Source organism: Vigna angularis, chromosome 9 (assembly GCF_016808095.1).
Source record: "Vigna angularis cultivar LongXiaoDou No.4 chromosome 9, ASM1680809v1, whole genome shotgun sequence".
NCBI classification, from domain to species: Eukaryota; Viridiplantae; Streptophyta; class Magnoliopsida; order Fabales; family Fabaceae; genus Vigna; species Vigna angularis.
Window position 1 is genome coordinate 10,983,860 of NC_068978.1, and position 17,341 is coordinate 11,001,200.

The 17,341-nt window shown below is 30.5% G+C and overlaps 1 protein-coding gene across 2 annotated transcripts; it reads right to left on the reverse strand.

The window, feature by feature from the left end:
- Positions 1 to 7,112: 7,112 nt before the first annotated feature.
- LOC108338041 (receptor-like serine/threonine-protein kinase At2g45590) lies at positions 7,113 to 10,248 on the reverse strand. 2 transcript variants are annotated; one of them, XM_052868279.1, is made up of 2 exons: positions 8,167 to 10,248; positions 7,113 to 7,302 (listed from the first exon to the last, which is right to left on the reverse strand). In XM_052868279.1, exons 1-2 carry the CDS (start codon positions 10,086 to 10,088, stop codon positions 7,284 to 7,286), a joined length of 1,941 nt encoding a protein of 646 aa, XP_052724239.1. In that variant the 5' UTR covers positions 10,089 to 10,248; the 3' UTR covers positions 7,113 to 7,283. The 2 variants fall into 2 exon arrangements, with proteins under 2 accessions (XP_052724239.1, XP_017430187.1); XM_017574698.2 differs by lacking the exon at positions 7,113 to 7,302 and adding an exon at positions 7,981 to 8,040.
- Positions 10,249 to 17,341: the final 7,093 nt, after the last annotated feature.

Sequence of the window (17,341 nt, forward strand, 5' to 3'; positions counted from 1 at the left end):
TTAGCTGAACCTACAATCTCAGAGCTCCTGGTTTTTTATGATGACAACATAAGTAATAACACATGTGATGTTTATTTGTTACATGTTCTATTGCTTACATGTTACATGTTTTAATCAATGTATAAATATGTTCAAAGCATGGAGAACATGATTGTGTTGATACATTGCATTTCACTGTGCTATATAATTGATCTTATTGGAGAATGCATGTCTGATGTTTTATAGAAAGAAAACCACAAGCACTTATGTTGAACTTTTATTGTGTGGCAAAATAACAGTTTTCAGTCGACTTCATTATGGGTTGAGTCGATTAAAACTCGTGGCTTTGCACAAACTTTTTCAAAGTGTGCTGTGAGGATTTTCAAAGAGGAAGTTTTTCAAAACTTTGTTTAACTTTATTACATAGTCGATTATATGCAACTTGCATTCGACTAAGTCTGTTCCAATTTTGAAATTCTGTTCATGCTTGTGTTAAATGTTACAACGGCTATATTTTTATATATATTGACCAAGCATTTATTATGATTTGGTTGCATTAATTGCACATTCAATTAACTGCATTGATTGCTACTAACTACTTTGACTGAATTGATACATTCGACTCCATTAGTAGTTAAGTTGATTAAAATGCGTCTAAATTGTGAAAATCTATAAATTGACGCAAACTTGATCTCTATAATAACTTTTGTGATTCTAACAGTTTTGTGATATTTTGCAGAGAGTGAATTCTTACAAAGAAAGGGAAAGAGCTCCAAGAAACAAGAAGTGACCATGGTGGTCATCTACTTGTGGATTCTTGAAGAGTAAGTTAACTGCACTTACAAAGGTTGATCATATCTGCACATTTGGGTGTTACTGAAAGATTAGAGGTTACAATCTTGTAAAGATTGGATTGAAGTTTCCCTGTTGTGATTACAAGAAGAAGAGTGTGTTGCGTTCTTGACTTTGAGGGTGGCTCAAAGGGTTGGACTGCAGGAGAGGGGATTCTTGCTGCTAGTTTGTTTTGTATATGCCTATATTTTGATTAGAGGGTTAGAGAGATGTTTTATATTTTTGATGTGAGGTCGCTATAAAAACCTTGTTGTAAAAATCTTGATCATTATAGTGCATTGGCTTCCTGTGGTTGGAAGGACACTAGATGTAGGCTTGGCCGAACCAGTATAAAAAGCCAGCGTTTGATCTTTCTATCCCTGCATAAACAAATCTTTTTCCACTGCATAAACAAATCTTTTTCCTTGCGTTTCAAGAAAGTTTTTAAAGGCATTCACGTTGCGAAAAAGATTTCAAGAAAACTTTGTTTTTACATTTCACCAATTCACCCCCCTCTTGGTGTGAGAAATTAAGTCATTTTATTTTCAACAATTATCATCTTTGTAACGTATTATTTTAGTATTTTTATACTATTAAAATGATATGTTACATTTGTTTCTAAGGAACTGAAGTATATACAACATATATGCTTTAGTTCTCTTGATAATTGAAACCTATAAGTTCGCGATAATTTCAAAAATTCCACAACGTATTTTTATATGCTTCATTTTTTCTTAAAAACAAAAGCAAAGCATATAAAGGGATTTCAAAAGCCCAACACTAGTGAAGTCTATTAATACATATACACAAGTTTATCCATTTATTAATTAAATTAGTCTTACAATAAAAGTAGACGAGTTTGAGAATACACTAATTAGAGAAGTCTAACAATACATATTATAAGAGTGTGTTCATACACTGATTAGACGAGTCTAGCAATATATATTAGACAAATTTGTCTATGCATTGATTAATCGACTCTAGTAATATTAGATGAGTTTTTCCATAAACTGATTAAACGAGTATAGTAAAAAATATTACATGAGTCTAACAATACACATTAAGCGAGACTATCATACACTAGTTAGATGAGTATAACAAAAAATATTATGAGTCATTTCGTATATTAATTAGAAGGACCTATAAATATATTTATTAGATGAGTGTAGCAAAAAACATTACACAAGTATGTTGATGCATTTATTAAACAAGTCTAACAATACACATTAGATGAGTCATTCATATATTAATTATACGAGTTTAGCAATATACATTGAACAAATTTGTTTTTACACAAATTAGATGAATCTATTAATACATATTATATGAGTTTATCCTTTTATTGTTAAATAAATCTAGCAATGTAAGTTAGACAAATTTATTCGTACAATAAGTAAATTTGTATAACAAAAAATATTAGATAAATTTACGAGTATAATAAAAAAAATTAAACGAGTCTAATAATATATATTAGATGTTCATATACATTAATATGCATTAGACAATTTTATTCATTCTCTAATTAGATCATTTTTGTAATAATACACATTAAATGAGTATATTCATATATTAATTAGATGAATCTAGCAATACACATTAAACAAATATATTCGTATACTAATTAAACCAACCTGGTAACACATATTAAATGAATTTATCGATGAAATTATTAAAGAAGTTTAAGAAATGTTTAAGCAACTCTATTCTATTTACTTTTGTATAGTTTTTCATTTTTATTTTTAAAGAGTCTACTGTATATTTGTGCATATATTCGATCCTTTTTTATATCTTTATAAAGTATACTTTTTAAAATATATACAAACAAATACCATCGTGCTATGCACATGAATATAAAACTAGTATTTTAATAAAAATAATATTATTTTGAATTATGTTTATAAAATGATGTGGTTTAAAATAATAAATATTTAAAACATAGAGTACAAAAATTAATTTGTTACTATGAGGATTTGACAGATTTGAGATGGTTTTGCATTAATGACTGTGCAGTGCAACAACTAAATAATAGGTTTCACCTACAACTACATGGACCACTCTCACCTCATTTATTTCACACAACAACCATACTACAAAATCTAAACATATCATTCATCTCATACATGTCATTGCTACAAAGCAACCCAAACCATTTTTATGAGGTTTTGCCACAAAAGATCAGCTCCACCAACTCATTATACATTTTTTATTGTGTTCACACCTCACAAAAGGAGAAAAATTAAACATTTATCGCCACGCAATTCGGTTTTTTCTAAACGGTTTGTGCATTTATATATTATAATTCTACCAATGATGTGAAATTTCTAGCAGATATAAAATTTATAAATAAATAAATAAATAATTGGTTTCTAAATATATTAAAGAGAACCGATAAGAGTTATATTTAAATCAAAATATTTTTAGAAATTATTCATTTTTGATAAGTAATGTTATGACAAATATGTATTCAGGGTTTAGATATACATTATCAAAATATGTAGGCCTTAAAATTTGTTTTCTAATTTTTACATTGTGTTTCTTGAAATTTCATGAATCTGTATGTATAATGAGAAAAACTAATTCAATTAAATAAATTTTTTTAAATTTAATTAGAGTATATTTTTAATTAAAATTAAATTTTTTTGAATTTATGATTAATATGTTATGTATATTTAACATTATACTAATTTGTTATAATGTAAAAATCATTAATTTTTCTTCATTGAAAGATAAAAAAAAACATATATAAAAATAAATCACAATAAAAACTAAAAAAAAATTACAATAAAAACTAAAAATAAATAAACAAATTATTTTATTTTAATCTCAAAATTTGGTTAAAAAAATAATTTTAAACACTTAACACTTCACAAAATATAGAAATAATACAAAAATAAAATAGAATAGAGGGTATGAGGTGAAAGATAGTAAAGATATGGAAATTACCCTAATATATTTTCTTAAATCTCTTTATATTAAAATTAGAAATACAGACCAATTTTAAAATCATATCTTAATTTATAGACTACGACATATTTAACCATCATAAAAAAACCTACCTCTTCCAAATTAAATTTATTAAGAGGTCATTATACTTTAATGAACTATTCATCTCTCTTTCCTCTTCCATTTCTAGTAAATTTTTATTAGAAGGTATATTGTGGACACTAAATTAAATAGTAAATTAAGACAAGAAAAAGATTAGGAAAATTATCACCTAGAAAGCAAATCAAATTGAAAACTCATTTCATATAACAATTAAAAATGCAAAATAAGGATGACAGCGGGACAGAGAGGGTCAACTCTATCATATGACTGTCCCATTGGTGATTAGTTCGTCGGTTTAGTGGACAGTCAGGTAGCAACCAATTTTAAGAAAACAATTGTTGAGATAATTAAAAAATAATTAATAATAATAAATAGTTATTGATAAACCGTTAACAAAAATCATAACAGTTATTAATAAGTAATTAATTTGTTAAATTTAACTGTTATTACGAAATTTATAAATACAGGTTTCATATCAAATAAAAGACACTTTTTTTCATGACTTAACTTTTACTAAATTTATTAAGAAACATATCTGATTTGAATCAATTTCAAACAGATCAATCGATACTAAAACATCTAACCAGCCAGTTTTCGACCATCAAAATTTGAGATACACTAGCAAAGAAGACCATTCCTTGCACCCTATACATAAACACTAACAAAAAAAAAGTTCATTCACTTCTCATACTCAAAAACTAATAAGTATATAATTTTTGTCACATTTGGGTAACAATATAGCTTTGTATCTTCACTCATACTTGATTTCTTATTCTTTTAATATCAATTAATTAATTTTTATAAAATTATAAAACAAATTTACTAAAAAAATATAATATTATCAAATATTCAATATCAAGAAAATTTATTCTTATTTTTTCAATATCAAAAATATATAAAAAGAAATTATAATTGTATATATTTCAAATAGTACCAAATAAATTTTCATCCAAACCAAAATATTTATTAAATTTGTAAATATTAATGAAAAAAAAGTTGATAAAATGTAAAAACATTTTTAAAAGATTAAAAAAAACATATATTCCAATTTTAAAATATTTAAAATATTTCTTTACTCTCATTCTTTAAATTATAATTAAATTTCTTTTTTATACACTAAATATTATAATACACCTCTTGAAATCACAAAGAATAAATAAAAATTAAACTAATAATAATTAAAACTTAACGTAAGACTTTCATTTGAACTTTAATATATGTTGACAACTTAAAAATATGTTGACAGTTATTAGAATGACATTACATTACTGTATCATAATAAAAGAATTATACAATTATAATGATAGGATTAAACTTTAATAATAAATTAAAAAATAAAAATAATTATATGAAAATATCAAACAATATTATGCTTGATAGAAATAAACAATAAATAAAAAATTAAAAATAATTGTGTGTTAAAAATAATTTGAAAGATCATTAAATAAAATTGCACAAAAGAAAATAAATATATAATTAAAAATATGATAAAAATCGCAAAAGAAAATAAATATATAGTTAAGAATATAACAAGATGCAACCAACTTTAAAGATCTAATAGAAAACTTTTAAGATATCGATCTAATCAAATTGTATAAAAATAATAAAAATTATTTTAACAAAATAAATAAATTCAAATGAAAAAAAAATTATTAAAAATAAGCAAATAAAATAGATAAATTTTTTATGATATTGAACACTTAAATTAAGAGTTAAACAATAAATAAAATATTAAAAAAAAATTAAAAATATTTAAATATAAGACAAAAAATTTATAATTGACATATAGTATTACTTTCCTGGATCTCACATACATCATTTAAAGATAACTATCACTTCAACATAAAGATTCTAATAAGATTGAAAATATTTTGAAAATGTAAATTGATTTTATGATAAATCGAATAATTAAAAAAATGAAAAAAAATATAACCAAAAGAAAAAAATATAAAATTAAAAACTAAGTATAATATATATATATATATATATATATATATATATATATATATATTAGATTATTTAAAAATATTTTAATTATTTAAACGAAAACAAAAACCATAACGAGAATAAATATTAAAACAACTATCAAAATGGAAATTGGACACATGTACATACACATCATCTTATCCATACTTATAGCCACTCAATAGGAAGATTATCTGTGAAAACAGAAATGGATTCAGAAAATACCCATTTGATTGTTATTCATATTCATATATATCAAAAACATTTAGTTCTTGTAATTTTATTGACTATATAATACATATATATAGAAAAATTTATTTATTATAAATTCCAATTATATTAAATTGCATTTACCACATATATTATAGAGCTAGATTACTAATTTTCATTAAATTGTTTTTTTGTTATCCTTTTAATGAATACCTGAAGGCTCTGTTAGTCACGCCTACTTCAGTATGATTACCAATGTCCTGTCACTGTTTCAGCTTTTCATTGGCTTAATGGCTCTCAACATTTTAGAAGTGAAGCTTTAGAAGGAATGCAAGTTAGGCTGAGAGTCCAAAGATATAAATCCAAAAGGATGAAGATAGTACCTCTTTATCTGTCATCTTCCCACCATTTTCCCTCTTCACCACATGATTTTGTTGAAACCAAAGTACAAAATTTGCAGTTCAGCTTATCATGTCAATACCAATATCATTACACTCATAGCTACAACATATTTGATCCACAAGTAACCATAACTTAAGAATGGATGTTCTTGTGAAAGGTTAAGTTAGACTATTCAAAAAAGCTACATGGAATGGATTGTTAAATGTTAGATGAGGTTGATTATTTCAACTCTTGAAAGGTTATCAAGAAGCAAAAAGAAGATGAATTTTGCAGTAATCACAAAAATTCCAAATTCTCTGCCTGCCAATTGTAGTGAAAAGAAAAGCCAGTTCCTTTTTCGGGACGGATTTCACATCATCAGTCCTAAATGGTAAAATATCTGGTTCGGTATCCATTATTAAACAAAAGTTACCTTTTTCATCACACTTACAAATGCTTACTTTAGTCTTTATCCACACTATTTTCTTATTTAGTTCCTTTGACTTTGACAATAAAGACTATAAAATATTAAAACTAACATGTAAGAAACTAAAAGAGAACTGATATTGATAAGAACTTTAAGTTTAGAAAAACTAAAAAGTAGAACTTTATACCTTCCTAAATTTGTTCTATTGATTCTACGATTAACTACACTAAATTTAAATAATTTCCATATATTATGCAATATGATTGATAATTTATTGCACTATAACTATTTTACCATATGAAAACTGTGCTATCCAATTTGTGCAGCAATTCAGGTATCTGAATCCTTAATCCCAGGTCGTCCCAGAAAAGAGAGTGAGAACAGTCCATTCAGAAATGGAATTAGACGGTGCAAACTTTCCCGAAACTTCAGACAAATTTGATCTCTACTGTAGCATTGGGGAACTGGGGAAGAAGAAATTGCTATGGAATATTAACAATAACAAAAAAATGCATTTCTTTGCTTCTAATATGTAATTTTTTTTCACGTCTTTTCTCACTAAAAATCTTCCAAAGGGATTAAAGCTTGTGAGTGAAAAGCTAGCCACAGGTCCAAACTGATGATAAAATGATCTTATTCTTCTTTCATTTCCAGGGACGGTGGAGCCTCCACTTAGCTCAAAGCAACATCATGATTACTTGTAAAAGACGCGAATGGGGCCAGGATGTGTTCGCTCAGCTACTGAAACCGATACTACCAACAATGGCAAAATGTGCATTCCACTTTATAAAGTTCGAACAACCAAAAAGATAAATAAATCTCCTTGGGCCCTTTGTAGGCACTAAGGTCATGAAAATTGAAAATGTTACACAGTTACAGCCAGAAGGCACTAGACAAATATATTCTCTAAAAAGGGGCCAAGCTAAATGGCTTCAAAAGTAAAAGAAATGTTCCCTCAACTTTAAGAGACCCCAAATTTGCTGAAATTCACCACCTTTGTATAGGCAAAGACACGTATTCGTGCCAGAATCATGCACCCAAAAAGTTCTTTCAGATTAAAAAGCAAGAACCAGGTCAGAATAAACCAGTCATATGATGGAAAGAAAGACCCAGAACAAAACTAAAAACAGAAAGGGACGAAATGAATTATGCAACAAGGCTTGTAACTCGCTATTTTCTCCCTTTCATTTCTGCATTAGTCTCTACAAATGGTGATCAAGAAAATCAATTAGAGTTTACCTAAAACTAAAACCATACACTCTTACAAGTTAATGATCATGACAAGAACAACCACAGACCCACTGATTCACAGATAAACACACACTCACCGAGCCTTCTTCCGTCCCTTGAACAGGAAATTTGACGGCGGTGACGGTGAGAATTCGAACGGTAAATGTGGTGGATCAGCTTCCCCATTGAGCATTCCCACAACCTCCTTCATGGAAGGCCTCTTCCCTGGGCACCTCTGCAAACACAACAAGGCTATGGTGATGCAGAGCAGCGCCTGCTCCTTATCCAATGAATGAATAGAAGTGTCAACAAGATCTAAAAGCCTCCCATTGTGAGCAAGCTGCCTGGCCCAGGAAATCAAATTGGCCCTCTCAAACTCAGAAATCGGCGATGCGGTCACCTGCAGCGGCCGCCTCCCCGCCACCAGAACCAAAAGCAGAACCCCAAAACTGTACACATCACACTTTTCAGACAATTGCCCTCCTCCACCATACTCAGGAGCAATGTAACACACAGTCCCCCTCATACTAGGAGTGCTACTGATCCCACCACTCTTCGGCACATCCCCACTAATCCCCCAATCCTGGCTGTTCCTCCTCCCATTGTTCCTTATCTCCCCACTCAATCCATCCAACCACCAATCAATACTCCCTCTACTCCCCTTACTCTTCCTCTTCTTCTGCTCCACCCCTTCCTCCTCCCTCTGCCACCACTCCAAACCCCTCTTCTTCTTCTTACTCTTCTTAGACAACTCCTCACAAAACTCCTCCTTCCACCACTCCCTCGGCTTCCGATTCTTCTTCACCTTATTCTTAACCTTCTCCTCATCGAGAGACGCCCACCAATCCAGCCTCTTCCTCTCCTTCTTTTTACTTTTCTCATTCCCATTAACATTCCCATTCTCGTTCTCCACCTTAGGAGAAGAAGATGAACACGAATCAACCCATTCACTCTTGGGCCTCTCTTTCTTAATCTCACTCCCGATCCACTCCATTACATAATCCTTCACTCTCCCCGATTCCCCCCCTGCCCCACTCTCCTGCCTCCACCACCAATCCCTCCCTGAACCACCACCACCCTTCTTCTTGTTCAAATTCACATTCTCACTATCAACACTCTCAAAGCACCCATCCGACACCACACTCAACTTATCACCCCCTACCGGGGACGCGTCCGAGTAATCGACAGCCCTCACAGGACAACTCTCCGGCGACCGGTCAACATCCACCACACTCACACTCTCCCCCTCCTCCGTCACCCCAAACTCCTCGACCGCAATTTCCACAACCCCTTCCTTCTTCTCCTCCACCATTCCCAGATCCTCCACCGCCTTAACCCTAGCAAGCCCAAAATCCCCAATCTTCGCTCCAAAATCCTCATCCAGCAACACATTACTCGGCTTTATATCCCCATGAATCACCGGAGGCTCACAAGAGTGGTGCAAATACTCCAACCCCATCGCCACCGAAACGGCGATGTCAAACCTCTTCCCCCAAGACATCAGCTCCGGACACCGCCGGTCCAGCAACGCATCCTGCAAACTCCGGTTCGGCATCAGCTCGTAAACCAGAACCAGCTTCCGACCGCGCCGGTCCGAAGAAAAACCGAGCAACGAAATAACAAACGGCGACTTCAGATTCGAACACAACGTCAACTCGTTGTGGAACTCTCTCTCCCCCTGGATTGACCCAGGCGAGTCCATAACCTTCAACGCCACAGTCTGGCCGGAAGGCAGAGTCGCTTTGTGAACCGAACCGAACCCGCCGTGCCCGAGCTTCGTCGACGGCGAGAACGAGTTCGTCGCGCGGCGTAGAACAGAGTAAGAGAAACGTCGCTGGTTGTGCTCAAACGGCGCCGTTCGGTTGTAAGAAAGTTTCCGGTAGAGAAAGACCGTGACAGAGACAATAAGCGCCGTTAAGAAGAGCGCCCCGCCGATTACCCCGCAGAGAATCATCTCTCGACGGTGCGAGATGGCGGAAACCGCCGCGTGAGGCGAGGGTGGCGGCGGACGCGATGGCATGGCTGTAAAAACGAAGAGAAGGAAATGAAAATGTTAATTTTGACGTTAACCATTCATGAGAAAAGAGAAAGAGAAAGTGAACAGATGAATTTTCTTTTGTGTTGAGAAGAAGAAGTAGCAGTGAGGAGTGACTTATTTTGTTCCCTTGGCCAACCAATATTGTGATAGATAAATGAAATAAATAAATAAATATTTAAATAAACAAATAATAAATAAATAAAGGGTTGCTTTTGATGAATAATAATAAAAAATAAAATTATCTTGAGATTCCCTTTTCTTTTCCTTTTTCCTAATATTAATAAAGTATTAGAAGGTGAGTGAGGGTGATAGTTAAACTATTGAAGAAAGTTGGAGAAAAAAAGTTCAAACCTTTCATAAGTGCTCTGTTTGGAGGGAGTTGCACTGTGCCACTGTGCTTGTGGACCTGTCTATTAAAAAATGCTGTAGACATATTTTACCAAAATTGGTAAAAATCTAAACAAACACGGCTTAAAATACTTTTGCTGTTCATTCAAACAACCAAATCATTAATTTCTGTTTATCTGTCTTAATAAATCTTTTTTCATATACAACAGATGTTTTTTTTTAAATGTACAAACTTTTAGGTTCCACATTTAATTAATCATCTGTCCAACATGTTACATTGTGCAATAAATTGTAAAAAATTGAAAATAAATAATTACTTATTAATTTTTAAATAATTTAACTTAAAATGGGTGTGTTTTTGTCCTTTTGAATGACTTCTCCTTCTCTCTCTTGATTATTTTTTTTTAAATTATACGATAAATATGTTATTTTATTATGCTTAGTTGGTGTGTTAGTGTCATAATTAAAGATATTAAAGAAGAAGGCAAAGCCATAGGGAACTTTATATTAATGCTTAATTAAGAGACCAAATTATCAACTGTTATTTGAGATTATGAGTGGTTAATATCTTCATTTTTCTATTAAATGTTTTAAATTATTCACATTATGTTCTAGAGAAAGAAATACCACTCATCAATTTTATCATTAAAAATATATTATTAGGAAACCTGACAGTAATTAAGTTGAACTTCATATATTAGATTTAAATAGATTTTTTTTAAAATACAGTTTTTAGTACATTTTTCAAATAATGAAATGACACGTGTCCCAACCTTTTTATTATTCTGATGTTTTTTCAATTTAAATATTTTTTACATTGCATTTTTAAATTAATTTGATTTGGTGTACTTTGGCAATGTGGGAATATAGGATTTGTGAGAAATTAAAATATAAATAAATAAAATGAATTTATGGTTGTAAAAAGATAAAAGAAAAATAATGTTGAATGATGATGTTACTACTGGAACTTGTGTTGCTTTTGATGACAGAAGAAAAGTCAACGAGAAAATCCCGTTGAAAAGCGAGTAAATCTCCTTTGGAGTGTAAACACGAGCACAGGAAGTGCGCGTGGGCGTGGCGAACGTGATCTCTTGTCACGTGCTTCATGCACCAACCATGTTCCACACACACCCCTATTCATTCGCTAAGATATTAATTGATTAAAAATAAAACAAATACTGTATTTTGTTAAAAACCATAGAAAAAATAAATTGTGCACTCAGGAGTGTAGATTTTACTTCATCTCGGATTAATTTATGTAATAAGTGTATTACATGTTTATTTTCATAATATTTATACGGAGTGTATAAATATAAACTCTGTTTAATATATATTTGATATTTCAAGTGCATTTCAGGATAGCATTTGAGTTGTTTATATCATTTAACATATTTTTGCTTTAATATTAACTAAAAAATGCATTTGAAACATCAAATAAAATTAATAAAATTTGGTTAAAAAAATTAAATTCACACATTTCTAAAGTTTGGGGACTAAATTAGTTCAAAGTTTTAAAGAGAGACTAATTCCAATTTTCACTAAAAGTTAAGGGATAAAAATATATTTAATATTTTATAAGATTAACATATTTTATATGTACACCAAATGAACTATCTTTTGTATATATTGTAATCAAGTGGTATTGTAAATCAATCTAATATATTTATAAAAAAATAGTCTAAATAATATTACTAAAAATCTTTTTTTTTTTAAATCACTACCTTTATTCTGAAATAACTTATCTATCAATTATTTTTCCTTATTAAAAATAGTATAATTAGGAGAATAAACTATTTTAATAAAATTGTTTAGAAAAATAACATTATTTAAATAAATATGCAACAACTTTAAATTGCTGGTATTGTGTGAGATGGTATTTATTATTAGGCTTAATATTCTTTAAGTTTAATAGTCTCTTTTATCCCTAGTTTTATTCGATTGTATCAATTTGGTCCTGATTTTAAAAAAGTGTCAACTTGGTCCTCATTTGATAAATTTTGCGTCAACTTTGTCCCTTCCGTTAAATAGAAACAAACGAAGTTAAAGATTGATGATCTGGCACAATACGTGTTATTTTGTAGATATATTTATGCTGACGTGTTAGTGAATGAGTGCAGAGATGAAATTTAGGAGTGCACTTTGTATTTTCTAGGCCAGGCCCAAACCCTCTTCTCCAACTTCGTTAGCGACAACTGGCCGGCCAAAATCGTTGTTCCTCGCGCAACCATCCAAGGCCACCATCAACTCCTCATTCATCCTCAACCACTCTTAAGAACACAACCAATGTCGTCCAGCAACCATAGTGAATCGCATCACCTCCATTGACGCACCACCGCGAGCAACCTCGGACCACCGCGAGAATTCCTTCGTTCTTCCATCAACCATCCAAATCGCGACAATAGAGAAAACCCGAGAAAGTTCATCTTCTCCTCCATTCTCCACCGTGAAAACTCCAATCTCCTCCATGCCATCTCCATCATCCTTTATGTCTTGACATGCATCAACCTCAATCCAATAAACAACGACCCATATACGAAACCCAGATCGCGCCTCCACCTCTCGAGTTTCGTCCATTCCAAAACCACCAGATTCATCACGAATTAAAAACTTCTCCTTCGAAACCTGCAAGGAAACGCAACCAGCCCCAAAACCCAATAGAAAAGAGCCCCCAAATTGCAGAACCCTAATCACGTAGAAACCATCCCCACCGCGAGCATCCTCATCTCGCATCAACATTGTGCCTCCTCAGACCTGCAAAGCAAGAGAACCAAACCAGAACAGGCATGGATAAATCGCAACGCAGCCTTGCGCAACCCACTGAATTGGGCATTGTGAGGGTGGTGGGACAGAATGGTAGGGTGGATTCGGGGTCTCTTTCAATTCTGGAAATTAGGGTTGGAGGGGGCGTAAGAAAGAGGGGTTTGGTGGGGGTGGGGGTGGTGATAGGGTGGGGGAGGCGGAGCGGGGCAGAAGGGGAAGTGGGGCAGATATTCGGTGGAGGAGTGAGACGCCATTGCCGATTATCCATTGCTAACTACAACACTCTTCTTGGAAGAAGAAGAAGATTTGATCTGAGGAATGAAACGCTATTGCTAACTGTCATGTTAATTACAATTAAAAGTAATTAAAAGAAAAACATTAATCTAAATTAATTGTAATTAGGAAATATTAAACACGTCACCATGCATACAATTTAAAAATGACACATCTTCTGCCAGATCATCCATCCTGAACTCCATTTGTTTCTATTTAATGGAATGGACAATTTTGATACAAAATTTAATAATTGAGAACCAAGTTGATACCTTTTTAAAACTAGAAACCAAATTGACACAATCAAGCAAAACTGGTGACAAAAGAGGCTATTAGGCCTATTCTTTATGTGATGAATAGTTTCTTTCCCTACGAAATCTTTCTATTTATGACTTAGATGTATATTTTAATTTCTGTTGCAGAGATTATATAGATTATAAATCTAAAAATTGAATCTTATTTCATTAATTAAAAAATTTATCTTAAATAAAATATTCGACCACAGAAATGAAAAAAAAAATGTCTGTGTGTCTTGAAAATATCAACAGTTAAATAAAACACAAATTAAAGTGTAAATTTTGTAAAAGAAATTGAATTTTATAATTTTTGTTAATTATGTCATATCTATTGTAAATGTTGTTATATGATGTTTTAATTTCACTCTATCACATATTTTTTAAGTTATTTTATGAGATTTGTATTTCAATGTAAACGTATTATATTCTAAATAATGATATATTCTAATTAATGTTTTATTTGGCTGGTGAGTTAAATATATAATATAGAAGTATTTATTATTTATTAGATTTTAAATTTTAGGGTTAAATATGTTTTAATCTCTTAATTTTTATTAATTTTTTTTTTCAAAATTTTGGACTAATTTAATTCTTTATCTTTATAATTGTGATCAATTTAGTCTTCGAAATTAAATTTTATTAAATTTATTTAAATTTTTAAATACATTTTTCAATTAACATTAAAAAAAATAAAAAAAATATAAACAACTCAAATACATTATTATAAAATACATACATTAAAATCTCAAATAATAAAATTTAATAAAAAAAACTAAATTTACCTATTTTTAAAATTAGAAAATTAAACTAGAGTAAAGTTTTGAAGAAAAATAATTTTAATTTTCCCAAAAAAAATTAAGAAATAAAAATATATTTAATTATAAATTTCATATTATGTTAAACTATTTTAATAACGGAAGACTTAAATCTTAAACTTGTAACATTATGTATGAATTATGGAATAAAGATGTCATTTAAGTAAAAATTGTAAAAAGTAATGTGAGAGTATTGAACTCACAAAAATTATAAGTTAAGACCTCATATTCAATTAAATAAAAATAAATATACATATAAATAAATAAAAATCTAAATATAAAAATCAACTAACTAACTAAACTTAATTTAATAAATATACATATAAATAAATAAAAATCTAAATATAAAAATCAACTACCTAACTAAACTTAATTTGTTTATTTACTGGTCATCGTCTTTAATTTGATGTCATTAAGTTATACTTTTACGAAGAAGTATTGTAAAACTTATGATCTTATATATAACTCATGTTGAGAAAATATATTTCTTTAAATAAATAAAAGTAAAAATATTTAATATTAATAATATAAAAGCACTAATATCTATTGTAAAGCCTAAAAATGATATTGTAGAAGTGGTAATAGTTTTAAAATAGTGAAACTTAACTATTTTAATATTAAATTATTTTAATATAAATAGTTTTGTTATTTCATTGTTTTAAAACATAACATCTCTCTATAAATTACTTTTTTTAGAGTTCTCTGACTTCTCTTTAAGAGTTCTTCTCCTATCTTTATCTGTTTGAGGATCAAAAATCACCTTAGTGATTCCAATAGCGAGATCTTCAAGTTTACCCGATTAATTTATTTAAAAGAGTAGGTTAGTTTCTACTCTCTTTCTTTGGTATGTTTTACTTTCTTTGCATGCGAATCGTAGTGTTTTTTCATGTTATATGAGCCTTGTATAAGACTCTCTTATGATTAGTGGTTCTACCAGTATACCCTGATAATGTTTCTATGAGTTATAAGTGCAAATAAGGTTTCTTGAATTGGTGGAATCGTCTTAGCTTTTGTAGAGTAGTTGGATTCTCTATAAAGGGAAGCTAAATACCTTGTTTTTTAAATTTATAGTAACTTGATAATTTGAATTGATGTGCTCTATTTTGAATAAATTGACTGAGTCATTGAGATTAAATAGCATGATTGCATTGAAATTGGTTTAAATGGGTGTTATTTGATACTGGAATAACCTTGTTGTGAGTTTTTATTGATTGTTACTTGTTTTGGTCATTTGAGCTGATGGATTTGATCATATATATGGATGGAAATTGCCATTAGATATTGATGGGATGAAAAGTGAGAGTTTTCGTTTGTTTCTAGTCTAAAATATGGGGGTTTTACTGGTGAAATTCTAGGAGTGGAGTTATGAGGAAACATGATGTTTGAAGTCTATTTTGGTGTCAACTAAGACTTAGTTAGTCATTTCGTTCATTAAAATCTAATTTGAAATACGTGAAATTTATTATATGAATTATTATGTTATTGATGCAAGTGATGTTGGATTATGCTTATCTTGTTTGGTTTGGTTTTGAATTGGAGAAGTGAGGATTCTAAATTCAGTAAGCAAATTATTGTTCAATCTGACATCAAAACCTATTTTAGAACTCTCCATTATGTCAGGTAAACCAATTTGGTCATCTGAATAGGTCTCTAGTTCCTCAAATTCGTAGAAATAAAGTTGTTATTTTTTGATATAAGGTTGAGTGGTAGCCCAACAGGGCTCAATCGCCAGCTTTGTGAAAGGTTTGGCATTCAGCGACACAAGATGGCGCTTAAGCGCCAGCTTTGCGAGAAGAATGGCGTTCAATAGCAAGGATGTATCGCTCAACGCCATGAGCCTTTATCAAGCTTCTTGTTTTGCAATTCTTCTTGCTTTTATGATCTTTCAATGTTTGTTTTGACACATAAGTTTGTAGTAAATGATCTAAATACACCAAAAAGCGGGGATTAATGATGAGAATTGAATTAATATAACTCAAGATGTTTTCTACACTTTTTAATGTATGTTTGTTTAAGATGTTATGTATAGCTTTTTATAATTATGAATTCCCTATTTCAAGTTCTTCTTCAGGTTTTCTCTTCTTTTGATTCCTAGTTTGGTTGAGTTAGTTTATATAGATTAATTACTTACTTGTGAGGAATTAATGAATGTTTTACAGATGATAAGCATGAATGTGTGTATGGATTTAGTATTGTTTTATCTATGATGATATTGAAATGAACTGGAAAGTGTGGATTAAGTATGATGTGAAAAGGATTCCATGGGGAAATCCTTATGTTTGTTATGTTGTGTGATGGAATGAAGTAGGGACTCCGAGATTGAGGGATGTTCCTGACACTCCAATAATCATTAAGTCTCAAGTAGAAATTGATGAGTTATGTCGTGAGGAGTAGTAAGAGGTCCTAGTCTTTGTTCACTAGTTTGGACAATATGTGTTAACGGATTAACCTTGGTATATGGTAGCTTGGGTTGACAAGTTGTTTCACCACACACGGGGTAGGTCTTCCATGAGTCCAAGATTAATACATATATCTAAATGATCGAAGTATAGAATTGATATGATTATTTTTGTAGTGCTTGATTTATACTATGAATTGATTGATTGAATAAAACCTTTTAACTCGTTACATAACCAAATACCTAATTAAACATGTAAAATCCCATCTCACAAATAATGGAGAGTGATTTGAGTTTAATAATTTCGTTACACACAATAATAAAAGCTATTTTCATTTTATATAA